The sequence below is a fragment of the Uloborus diversus genome, chromosome 2 (assembly GCF_026930045.1).
Source record: "Uloborus diversus isolate 005 chromosome 2, Udiv.v.3.1, whole genome shotgun sequence".
Classification (NCBI taxonomy): Eukaryota; Metazoa; Arthropoda; class Arachnida; order Araneae; family Uloboridae; genus Uloborus; species Uloborus diversus.
In genome coordinates this window covers 176,302,860-176,315,825 of record NC_072732.1, presented here as the reverse complement: position 1 = coordinate 176,315,825, position 12,966 = coordinate 176,302,860, and the positions used below count along the sequence as shown (strand labels likewise).

The following is a 12,966-nucleotide window of genomic DNA, read 5'->3' as shown; positions in this document are numbered from 1 at the left end:
CAAACCTGTACATTGGTCTTTTTTCCCTTACTTTTTTCTCCGAGTTGCCTGTTTGCATTTTCAACTTGAAAAATTTTTAACATTTATTCTTAATTAAAAAAAAAAAGTTAAAAAAAAAATTTTTTTTGAAGAAAAATAAAAAAAATTAGGCCTCGTGCGAGACACCTAAACAATTTTTGATTCGAATAAGATTTTTTGTGGAATATGTGGGTTTTATGAACTTGACAAATTGAATTTCGAGAAAAAGTTTTTTTTTTTTCGATACTACTGACCGCACTAATGATTGTTATTAAGAAAATCCTAAACATTTTAGGTTGGCTACACTAAAAATTGTTTATCAAAACTGTGTGTAATAAATCAATAACGCAGAGGAAATTCCATTTGGAAATACGAACACGTGCTTATTGACTTTTATCTGTCGGCAAGGTATTTCTAAATCTTGTTACCACAACAATTTGAATTTCAGTCAAATGTTTGGTGTAACAATGTAACCTCTTTTTCAAGTTTCAAATATGCAAAAACTGGGGTGAATGACCGTATCTGTGCGTGTTGCGTGTCAAAACCGTTTATTTCAAATTTACTCTACGTGTAGATCAGCGCTTCCGGGTTTATGGAAGAATAAAATATTTATTTAGACGTCTTTTAATTAATATGCTTAACTTTCTGGAGATCAAAGTAGTGTGATCATTAAAAAAAAATAAATAATAAAAAAAATGCGATTGCGATCTTATTCTTAGCTCTTCAACAGTCAAAAATTATTATTTTTTAAATAAAATACTATGTGCAATGCATTATTTTTAAGATGCTTTAAAGACAACTTTTAAAATGTTTAATAAAAACAAATATTAACATAGAACACAAGTCAAATGAAAAGTATTTTTCGGTTCAAATCCTTATATATTTAATAGTGAATTCACTGATCGAGTGACGCTCTTGACGTCACTAACAGTAAAACTCGCGCCACGGCAAAATAATTTGATAATATTTTTTGGTAATGTGTGAGATGCAGAAAAATGCTTTATTTTGACAAGGCTGAACTGGATCCGGTAACTTAACTGTTTTACAGGAAAGACTGTCATTTTAGGAGAATGAAGAAACGAAAAAGTGGTCTACAAAGAACGCTATCTACTGGAGTTTTGGGTTCATCCACTTGAGTTAAGTTTAAAATTCCAACTATCAAAATATCACAAAACAGGCAATTGCCTCGTTTAAATGTAGAAGCAATTTTCCCCCGTCATGCCTTGACGGGCGATTTCCTAGTTATTTTTAAAAATATTTACAATGTAAGTTTTTTCATGGGGGGGGGGGACTTCCTTTATGATAGTACAGTTAATATTTTGAAAATCATTGCGTAAAAAACACAGAAATAAGAGTAAAATAACTTTTGTTGGCGAATTACTGAATTATGAAGCGTTTATATATCGAGTGCACATGGCCCTCAAGAGTGATGGCGTACTCCCCTCCCTCTGATATATCAGAATCTCCCTCCCAGAACGATACAAAAATTACCACTGAAAATGCTACTAAAACTAAATACTTAAAACTAATATTCGATGGAGTATTTATTTAACTAAAAAATCGCACGTCATGGTATGACGGTGAAAATTGTTTCTACATTTGAACCAAGCAATTGCCTGTTTAGTGATATTTTGATAGTTGAAATTTTAACCCTAACACCAATGAATTAACCCTAAACTCTAGTAGATAGCGTTAATTGTTTTGGTTTCTTCGTTTTCTTAAAATGAAAGTCTTACCAGCAAATTAATTCATTTGCATTCCTTTATTTAATAATTCACTTATTTAGTCATTTTTATACATATTTTCTTATTTATTTACTCATTTCTTCATTTTTATACTTATTTTCTTGCTCATTCACTCATTTATTTTTTCACGCATACTAATTAAATAATTTATTTATTTGTATATTGTTTCAGTAACTATTCATTTATACATTCATTACTTTAATAACTCATTCATGTGCTCAAAATAATTTTCAGTAATCAAAAAATATTTCATAATTATATTTTTCACTTTGCCCCATGAAAAAAGGACATTTTCCCACTTTCCTTTAAAGATAAAAATTTATAGCCATTAATTAAAATAAAAATGCTTATATTCAAGTTTTATTATAAAATACACTGTTCTTTTTTTATATACTGCAATTTTGAAAACGGTATTCTAATTTGTTCAGTTTGAAAATGTAAGTTATCTTAACTCTCACTTATCCCCGCATTTTAATTTATCAGAAATCTTCGTAGCTGTTGTCGTCAGTCTGAATTATAACCTCCAGTATGTTCAATCAAGAGTAATTAAAACATATGTGTGCAAACTAAAACTCATGTACGCACGAAAGAAGTTTTTTGCTTCAATTTTTTTTTAATTTAATTTCTAACAGTTCTGATCGATGAAGTTCCGTGTAACGTGGTCACTTCACCAGGATAAACAGAGAAATCCATATAACGTGCTACTGCTACAAGAATGGAAAAATTTTAAAGTATAGATGCTAAAAACCTTGAAAGAAAATGATCTTTTCTTTACTAATAATAAAGCTGAAAGTCTGTGTCTCTGGATCTCTGGATGTTTTGATGCTCGGATCTCTTTTACGCGCTTAGCGCCTAGACCGTTCGGCCGATTTTCGTGAAATTTGGCACAAAATTAGTTCGTAGCGCAGGGGTGAGCACCTCGAAGCGATAGTTCGAAATTTCAATATTGTTCTATTTCTATTATTCTATTTTTACCAGCATTGGTGGATTTAATTCCTATGCACCGAGAGAATTACCATAACATGGACAAGTAAATTATCATAACAAGGACGAGCAAATTACCGTAACATCGACGAGCAAACTTATATAGCATATTTTCGAGAAATTCAGCATCCATTTTTTGTAAATATACAGGCGACCAAATGACCTTTTAATTTTTCTACTACAGGCAAAGCCGTGTGGGTACCGCTAGTAATAAAATAAAATATTGATGATAACTAAAACTTAAATGTAAATGTCTCAACATTTAATTGTGATTTCCCCACTAAACATCTATTAATTTATCAAGAGTGAAATAGCTCTTTGAATGAGCTTTCCTAGAAGAAGCGAGCTAAAGCAGGAAAGAGAGATTTACAGAGAGATCATTCGGCAAAATTTGGAGTTCTGTTATAACTAGTGATGTGCCGGATCGTTAGAAAAGTAGATCCGCGGATACGGCTCCGGATCATTAGTATCAAGATCCGCGGATACGGATCTCAAAAAATTTTCTTATACCCAATTTAACTATCCAAGTGTAAAATTTGTTACGGAAGGTATTCCCGTCAGAATAACGGCAGTTTATTCAAAAAATGTCAACTGCGGCAAAAATATAATGAAGACTATGCTTTACTGTTTAAAGAAATCTCCGTTAAAATTGAGGGAGAGTTGGAAGAAATGGGCCAGCGCTGCATTGATGCTTAGATGGAATGTGAAAAATTATTTCTAGCTTACTCGGTAGATGTAGGATACAGAAGCAAGAGTGTAAAGCTGCTACTGGACAGGCTAGAAACATTTTTTCACATTTTATTTCAGCATAAAAGCAGCGCTAACCCATTCCACCAAATTACTCCGACCGACGGAATAACAGAGCCGGGAACAGCTTTGCAAACAGTAAATAGAGAATTTAGTCTCACTTTTTTTGAAGGATGCCGAGAAAAACGAAAATGAAGAATAACAGAAACCCCAAATCAATAACAAAAACTAAGATTAATTAAAAATTAAAAAAACAAAACATGTCCCAGAGAGCCGACCTCATATTAAGATGAATTTCGCGGGTCAGATTACACATTTGTTAACAAATATGAACTGGACAGCTGGTAAAAATTTTAAATCATTGAGCTTTTTCTCCTTATTTCCCACTATGAAATCGCTACCAATCACGCGTATAAAGGCTTAGAATTGCATTTAAAATTTACTTAACAAGATTATTGCTCCTACTGTATATAAGTTGAAAGTTTCAAATAAATATCAAACGCAGAAAACTTCGTTCTTTCAATTAGGGCCAAAATTTTTAACGTACGGGTGAATTTTTACTACCATAATTGTGAAAAACGTTAAGTCGGTTTTTAATTACTATCTCCGGTAATTAAAGATCTACAAAAACAAGGCCAAACTAAGAACACTTTCGATGAGTCACCTTTTGAACGAAAAATGAACTATCAAAATCGGTTCATCTGTTTAGGAACTATGATGCCACAAAAAGACACACTGATACACACTTTTAAAACGTATTTCCTCTTCCTTTTCGCAACGGGGGGGGGGGGGATACAAATTGACTTCTGAAATGATATCCAATAATTTAAATAGGGAATAAAACATGATTTAAACGGAATTTAAGAGTCTTAGAATAAAAATGATCCGTTTAAGATCCGCCAAAAAAGTAACGGATACGGATACAGATCTTCATTTTCCGGATACCGTTTGGATACGGATATCCGGAACATCACTATAACAGCTGTTTAGACTACCAGTTGATTAGGCGCTGTAACCTCAACTTTTTTTGTCATAAATATTGTGTTTTGTTTAAGTGTTACAAATTTTTACATATTTTTGATTTTTTTCTCAATCTGGTCACTTTTTATCTTTTAATTAGCCATACATATTTCTCCACGGAAGGGGCATGCAATTGTGACCTTGAGTGAAAGTCTGATTGCACAACAAAAGAAAAACTGATTTGTGCTTTGCTAAAAACATGGTTTAGAGATCAAGAATTCAAAGAAAAGTGCAAAACTCTAGTTGACTCTATGCCAAGTAGAGTGAATGAAAATGGTGCTGGACAAAAAAAGGGATGAGGGGGCATACTAAGTAGTGATTTTGGTTTTTATAATTAAATGATGTAAATAAAGGTGTAAGAAAGGTTGTAAAGAAATTGGCTCGATTCCATTAATTAGCACAAGTGTATAAGTAGTGCACTTTAGAGTTGAACTTGACTCACATGGTTGGTGATGGTGGACGTGCCCTCCACAGTGTCCAAGTCGAACTGGATGATTTTTCCATTGCGGTCCTCCTCCTCTTCGTCCTCCTCCTCCAGGGGGAGCAGGTGCAGGGGTTCGATCTGTGGACACATCGGAGGGTACTCCTTCATCTGGAAGCGACACACCGAGACACACATGCGGCATCCAAGGGCTGGCAGAGCCTGTTCCGGAAGGGGAAAAAAAGACAGAAATCACTTTTTGTGTGCATCAAACTGCTAGACTCAACCTTTAATTGAGGAGTTTACTTTCAAAAATATTATATCCAGTTTTATACATTTTTGGCAAAACGAAAAAAAAAAAAAGTTTCACGCACTAATACTAACTGTTGGTATAAAATACACTGCCAACTCAGTCATTCTATATTCCATCCGATGATTGCAGTTTCGTGCTTATTAGCACTCATCAGCCCAGATTAGGAAATGACTGAGATGGAGGTGGAAAACCTCTTAAAGGAGCCAAGATAGCACAACAAACTAGTAGCTAATATAGAATCAGCACAAACCATAGGAGTGACCGAATCGATGGTTCGGTTCAATTCGAAGATTGAAGGCAAGGCATGGTATTTTCAGTAAGTTACCGCCCTATGTCAAGGTGTAAGTTAGTTACCACGTGTTACTTACCGTAAAGTAAGTTACTGTGTATTTTATGTATTTCTGCTTTAGCCCTGGCTGTAGGGCGGTAACTTACTGAAAATAGCATGCATTGTCTTCAATCTTTCACTAGAATCGAACCATCGCTTCGGTCACTCGTCTATTCTGTGCTAATTCTACATTAACTACCAGTTTGTGGTGCAATCTTGGCTCCCTTAAGAGGTTTTCCACCTCCAGCTCAGTTACTTCCTATTCCGGGCTGATGAGTGCTAATAAGCATTAAAATGCAGTCCTCGGACGGAATGACTGAGTTAGCGGTGTATTTTATGTATTTCTGCCTTAGCCAGGGGCGGCAAATAGGGGGAGCGAGAAGGGAAGGTTGCACCCCCCAAATGTTTCACTAAGAATGATAAAAAAATGGCTAAATTCAATTTAGATAACTTAGAAAATTATTTGCTTGCATTTTAAGAACAGAAAAAACAGATGGAGAATAATTGTTTGCCTTAGCTAAAGATGTAATCTCTTCATATGGGTTAAATATTTCAAAATTGTGTATTCTATTTTATGCTGGTGCATCTTCTATGAGATGCCAGTACAGTGTTTAGATTGCGCAATTTTTACGCGTTAACTCCATGTCATTTTACATAAATTTTTATGCTCATATTATAACTAAATATTTAGCTAATAAATGTTCATTGATTCCTTGTACTAGAAACATATTTTAGCAACTCGATGCATTATATGCTTTCTTAGAAACTCTTTGTAAATATATGCTCTTTATGAAAAACATCCCACATCGAAATATACTTTCATATCAACAAATAAATCTTGAGGCTCTTTACTTGACAGTCTCTGAGTGACACACGATGGTATTCAAAAGTTAAATCTATAAAAGCTCCCTGGAAGAATTACTAAAAAGCGACCTTTTCAATGATAGAAAATCTGAGGTCATTTTAATATATATGACTTTGTTTGAATTTTTGTTTACTTTATTTATACCGCGGAGCATTTTTTGATGCTACACTCTATCACAAAAATTTCAATCCGCTAATCTTAATTCTTGGATTGACATTTGAAACTCTTAGTAGTTTTCGCACTGATGCATTCTTGAGCCCTTAAAGTGTAAAACTTTGTGACAAAACTTTCCATAACAGTTTTTACTGTATGCCAATGTAGAAGAGGTGACAAAACTACACGAAGTTTTAGTCAAAATATTAAAACACTATTTTGAATAAAATGATCAATTCAGCTTCTCAAGAAATTGAGACAGGATTTGATGAGATACATTTTTCATTGGTCTGTTCAATATTATGTAAATCGGTTATAGAAAGCGAAAAAAAAATATTACACTTTTAAGTAAAATGCGACTATACTTTTTAATGACGCTAAATAAATACTAGCCCAATCTAAAAAGTTTTCTTGGTTACTTTAAAGAGCGGAATTCGAAGGAAATGTGTTTTTTAATATAACTTTCTTGCTTCCACTGTTTTTTGACTATTTCAATCAGGTCAGTCATTTTATAATTGATAACATTTGTGTCTCAACTTAAATATTGATTTATTGTTCTTAACATTAAAACCATTTTATTATCACTTCCTGTTAACCAATATACTGTACTGAGAAAGTTCATGTTCAAAAAACTCGACCCCCCAAACGAAATGCTGAAACGCCACCCCTGGCCTTAGCCCTGGCTATAGGGCGGTAACTTACTCAAAAAACTTACTGTTAGACTTTCGAAGTTCTCCGAATGTTTTGGTAGAATAACAAGGTGACTATTGGCATAGGTATAGTAATTTTTCCTCAATTTTACCAAACCTAATATACATATTTTTTTACTCTACTTTATTCCTTCCTCCTTGCTTTAATCCTTTAATTGAACATTTCAAAAAAAAATCTTCCATTATGAAATGTGGCATCAAATTAATATGTTTTCAAAAATTTTTTGAGAACTTTCAAATACCGGTATCAATACCGGTATTCCGGTATCACGTTTTAAAAAATGGAATACCGGTATTGAATTTTTGGTCCGGCATTGCAATTGCTAACTACTACTATAGTTTAAGCATACTTAATGTAATTTTATGTCTCAGTTATATTTGTAAACATAACTTGAACAAATATTAATTACTAGCAAAAATACCCGGCGTTGCCCGGGTCAGTAATAATTATGAGAAACAACCATTACTTGCCCTTGTTTTATGTTTTAAGAGCAAGAATTTAAAACAAACCTTTTTGACGTGATTAAAAATCGAGCTTCTTCCTTACTCATTAAACTAAAATAGCAATAAGTATAAAGAACAAAATTGTATTCAATTAGAAACGAAAGCACGACATTTAAGCATATACAAATTTGAAGAATTTCCGAAATATGAAATTAAACTTTACATGTTTAAAAAGATTTATCTGTTAGTACTTTTTTTTAAAATCTAAAACCTTCTCTGTGTATGGCCATTGATGTACGAACTGTTTTAAAAAATGTAGCCGCCCGTGTTCCCCTTACACTTGCTTTAGTTATTTTGGGAAATTTCAATTTTTGTGGGCACTTGGTGCGGTTTAAAATCTTACCAAATTTGCGAGAATCATTTCGGGACACTTTCGATAATACTCCCCCTCCTTACTAATTTTTATTATAGAAATATTGTTGCCAGATGCTGAGATACTTTTGGTCAAAAAAAAAAAAAAAAAAAAAAAAAAAATGGCGCTAAACGATTTCATCGAAATGTTTCCAAAATAAGTAGTAAAATTTGGCGATTGTTTGAAATCGTGCATCAGCTGCTGAAATCTTTCTGAAAAAATTCTGGCGATATTTCTGCTGGTTGGTTGGATATAGTGAGCAAGTGTCCAATCAGCATTAATAATAATAATAAACCATTGATTACATAAGTTTCGTTTAAAAGTAAAATGATCAGCCAAATCCATTTATTTTTAGCCAATCTTGTGGGAAAACGTTACTTTAAGATTTGACTTGAGAAAAGCCTCAAAAAGTCAGACGAAACGCAAAAATATTCAACAAAACAACAATTCTTGGGAGTTGAGATTACACACTAAATAATGACTTGGGTTGATGAAAGCCTTTGAACAGGGAACAAAAAAGCTCATAACTCGTTTTTTATTCAACTTAGAAACTTCGAACAGATGCTATCTTCAGCAGAAAAATTGGCGCTTTCGATGGACATATAATGTTAATATGTGCACGTTTTTTTCCACCCCCATGTTGGGGCATTTATGCGAAATTTGGGACTAAAATTGGAATAAAAAGGGAATTATCAATCGGATTTTTTTCGAACTGGTCTATAAACCTTCCCAGTACCAAACTGAACAAACGGTGAAAGTTTCAGCCAAATCTGCCGAGTAGTTTCTGAGATCTTAGGGAACAAATTTACCAAACTCCATTTTTATATATATAGATACGGGAAGTTCCTTTATTGAAGTTCTGCGGTGTGATTTGTAATCCAAGATTTTTTTAAACCTTTTTTTACAATGTGAAATTTTTTTTCTGACATGGGGCTCAAAAGAAAGACTTCGATACTCTGGTTTAACACCGAAAAAATCGAAAATTCGTGAAAAAAATGTAAAATCAACGTCCTGGAAAAAAATATCGTTTTTAATTATGTTTTAAATATTTTAAGGGGGGTGATACCAAGGTGATATCTCCTGAATCCCCTAACTTGCTACAAATGTTCATGCTTTTAATTTTCTCACCTCTATAGCCCCTCTGAAGAACGTTAATGGTTAATATAATGCTCCAATCCCCTAAAAATAAAAGTAATGTCTATGAAACAGTCGAAAACAAAAACAAAAATATAGGTGCGCCAGTTCCAAAAAGTGGGGATGATGGGCAGGGCCGAATTTAGCTCTATGCCGCCCCTAGGCAGAATTGAAATCTGCCACCCCTCCCCCCTAAAAGAAGCAAAATTTCCTTGACTCAAAAATACGCAAAAAAGTGTTCCCGAAGTTTAAACTCAAGCTCATGAAGAAATAATGATGTTTCACATTCAGGGGCTCCCTGATGAGAGGTCACAGTGACCTCCCAAAAAACTCCTTATTTGGCAAATTTTGCTGAAAATTCGGCAAATTTGGAGATAATATTGCAACATAGAGATTATATTTTCTTTTTTTTGAGCAATCACGATTGCTTATTGTTCTCACTTGACTGTTTTGATGTGCTATCATTTTATTCTCCTGTCGGCACCCTCTGCAGCATCACCGTCGACCGGCTCCTCACGATGCTGCTTCTATAGCGAAAACCGTCTCCAGGTTGCGTCCATATCCTACACACACGTGCATACATACACAACTACACATAGACACACGCACACACAAACACACACATACACAAACACACGCACACACAAACACATACACACACGCACACACAAACACATACACACACGCACACACAAACACATACACACACACAAACTCATACACACACACAAACACATACACACACTCAAACACGCACACACACTCAAACACGCACACATACAGACACTTACACATACACACACACCTACACACAGCTACCCACACACTCATCACACTCATGCCTGCACACAGACACAAACACATATGCCTACACACACATACACATACCCCCTACACACAAACACACACACATAAACACACATGCGAAAAACATTATTTGAATTCCAGATGTCAAAATTCAAATTATTATTTTTTTTTTTTTCAATTTTTTAAATCGTTTTTAATGATGCTTAACGTTCTTTCTGATTAGATCTTATGTACGTATGATATGCGTGTAAGCTCGTGTTTTATCATTCGGTAAAATAATAATTTTCCTCCTCCCAAAAATTTTAACTTGATGCACCTCTATTTATATCATTTAATTTTTTACATCGTTCATGGCTGAGACTGCTTTTTTGAAGGATATTAAACGATCCACATAAGACCAATTTAAATAATACATACAATTTGTATATTTATTTACGACCAGAAAATCGCCCGTCATGGTATGGCGGGTGAAAATTTGCATCTACATTTGAACGAAGCCATGCCTGTTTGATGATATTTTGGTAGTTGAAATTGTAACCCTAACTCCAGTGGATTAACCCTAAACTCCGGTAGGTAGTCTTCATTGTTGGACCGTTTTTTCGTTTCTTCATTCTCCTGAAATGACAGTTCTACCAGTAAAACAATTAAGTTACCGGATCGAGTTCAGCCTTTTCAAAATAAAGCATCTCCCTGCATGCCAAACATTAGCAAAAAATATTATCAAATTATCATGTCGTGGTGCGAGTTTCATTGTTGAAACATGCGTTACTCGATCATCGGCTATTATATATATGAGGATTAACAATTAATAGAGCATGGTTATTATTTTTTCATGGTCATATAGTTTCATAAAATATGTTCTCGTTTGTTATTTGAAGCTTTATAACATTTCCTTATGATGAACGATGTTTAGACGTATAAGGGAATATATAATGGTAGAAAATGGGGGAGATAAACAGTAACCGAGATTTGTCTCGAATGCTAAGCATGCTAGTATGTTTCACATACGACAGCATCTTTATTTTCAGAATAAATTGACTAACTTCTTTGTTGTTTCATTTGTCATCGTTTGTTCAATAAGATATTTTAATTTTAGAAAAAAAAAATACATTTCGAATTACTTTTTTTTAAAGTTACGCATTAGTACTCTTTTGACCAAAACCGTATTTTGAAATCGGAACTCTAGCTTAGTTATTTAATAGCTATGCAGCTGAATTTTTGATGAACACTAACCTTAAATGTATTCAACAATTTTATCAGCTGTCATCGTTATTTAAATCAGCATTTTTATCCTGCCCCCCCCCCATAAACAAATCAGAGATTTCAATAATTTCCTCTGTTATTACGTTTACTCACTTGCGTTTTTACCACTCCTCACTGTTCGATGGTATTCCATTAGTAATTGTAAATGGATTGCATTGCAAAGAGTCCAAAGTTTCCGCTTTTAAAATCCGCCAATTTGAAAAAAAAAAAAAAATGTAACACGTTTAAAAATAATTTGAAGACTCTTCTTCGTTTTTCAGTTTTTAATTAAGCATGTATCCTTTATTTAAAATCATTCATCCTTTTTCGCTCGTTACTCATTTTTATTTGCCTCCAAGACTTAACATCAATAGAAAACAATTTTTAAATATTAATAATGTTAAAAAGAAAATAAACATCAATCACTCAAGAAATATGAACTGAATGAACTTAAGTATAAAAATTAGACAAATTACAATCTTGTCGCGACTTTCGGCCCCGAATGCAACGACACTTTCTGAAATCGACACCCGCTTTTCGCCTTCACTTACTGTTTTAAGCTGATCTATTAACCTGATTGAAAAACATTTGATTTTCATAAGATGTGTGAAAGTAATCATTATTAAATTATAAGAAAAAATTGTCTGTGTGGAAAATGAAAGAATGCAAAAATTTTACTTTCAAGAATCAAAATTAATTTTAAAAAAATGTGTGGTTAAAGCAAAATTTGCTCCCCTGAAAATTTTGCCGCCTTAGGCAACTAACTGCCTACTCTGCCTGTTGGGAAATTGGACCCTGATGATGAGGCAAAACGATGGCAATATTTGGATTCAGAGGGTTATTTTACAAAAGAATCTGTAAGAATTTTCATGAAGCATTTTTAACGTTTTTTTTTTTTTTTTTCCTATCTTTCTTTTGGTCGCGCAGTGTATTCTGTAGGGCAGCGGATCCCCAACCAATGGTTCGCGAACCCCTGAGGGTTCGCGAAAAAAATATTGCAATGACGGAGTTTTAACATGCCTGTTTCTGATGAAGTTTCATGCTCAAGCGGTTTCAAGCAAATTTTGCTCCTTTATATTCATTTGTCTCTCGCACATTCGATACTCTGTAAGCTTGAAAATATTTACATATTTCTTGACATATTTTACATTTAAATAATTCAGTCTGTCATTGCAAAGCGACGGTTTTAGCGCTTCCGTTGACAATGATAGGTGATAGCCCTGAAGCCACGCTGAAAAAGCTCTACTTATGAATACAATGAAATTAGAAAGAATATGAAAGCGTTGGGTTTCTCAGAAGCTTTTGATCGGAAAGATTGTTTAAACTTGATGAAAACTTTTCATGGATCATATACGAGCGTCTAAAATATTTTGATGTTTAGTTTCTTTACCATTTGAGCCTGACAGAGAGTTTTCGCTCTTTTCTTGTGTTATAGAGAAGTGTATCATAGAAGTGTGATCACGCTGTTTGCTGCTATAATTTTTCACACTACATAGACTACAATTTTCTTCCAATTTTATTGTTGAAAAAGTGAAAGAATAGCTGGCAACCCAAAAATACCCCAGGAAGTATGAAAAATTAACTACTATAGAAAATTTTCGTGGGTAAAAGTTTGGCAGAGTG

The 12,966-nt window shown here is 33.7% G+C and overlaps 1 protein-coding gene across 3 annotated transcripts in view; it reads right to left on the bottom strand.

Annotated features, from left to right (window-relative positions):
- Nucleotides 1-12,966, bottom strand: part of LOC129216175 (5'-AMP-activated protein kinase subunit gamma-1-like) — a gene marked incomplete at its 3' end in the record, with an annotated part of 463,409 nt that overhangs the window by 376,460 nt on the left and 73,983 nt on the right. For all 3 annotated transcript variants that reach the window (XM_054850349.1, XM_054850351.1, XM_054850350.1), the window contains 1 exon segment: nt 4,957-5,157. In XM_054850349.1, coding sequence (XP_054706324.1) covers nt 4,957-5,157 — 201 coding nt within the window.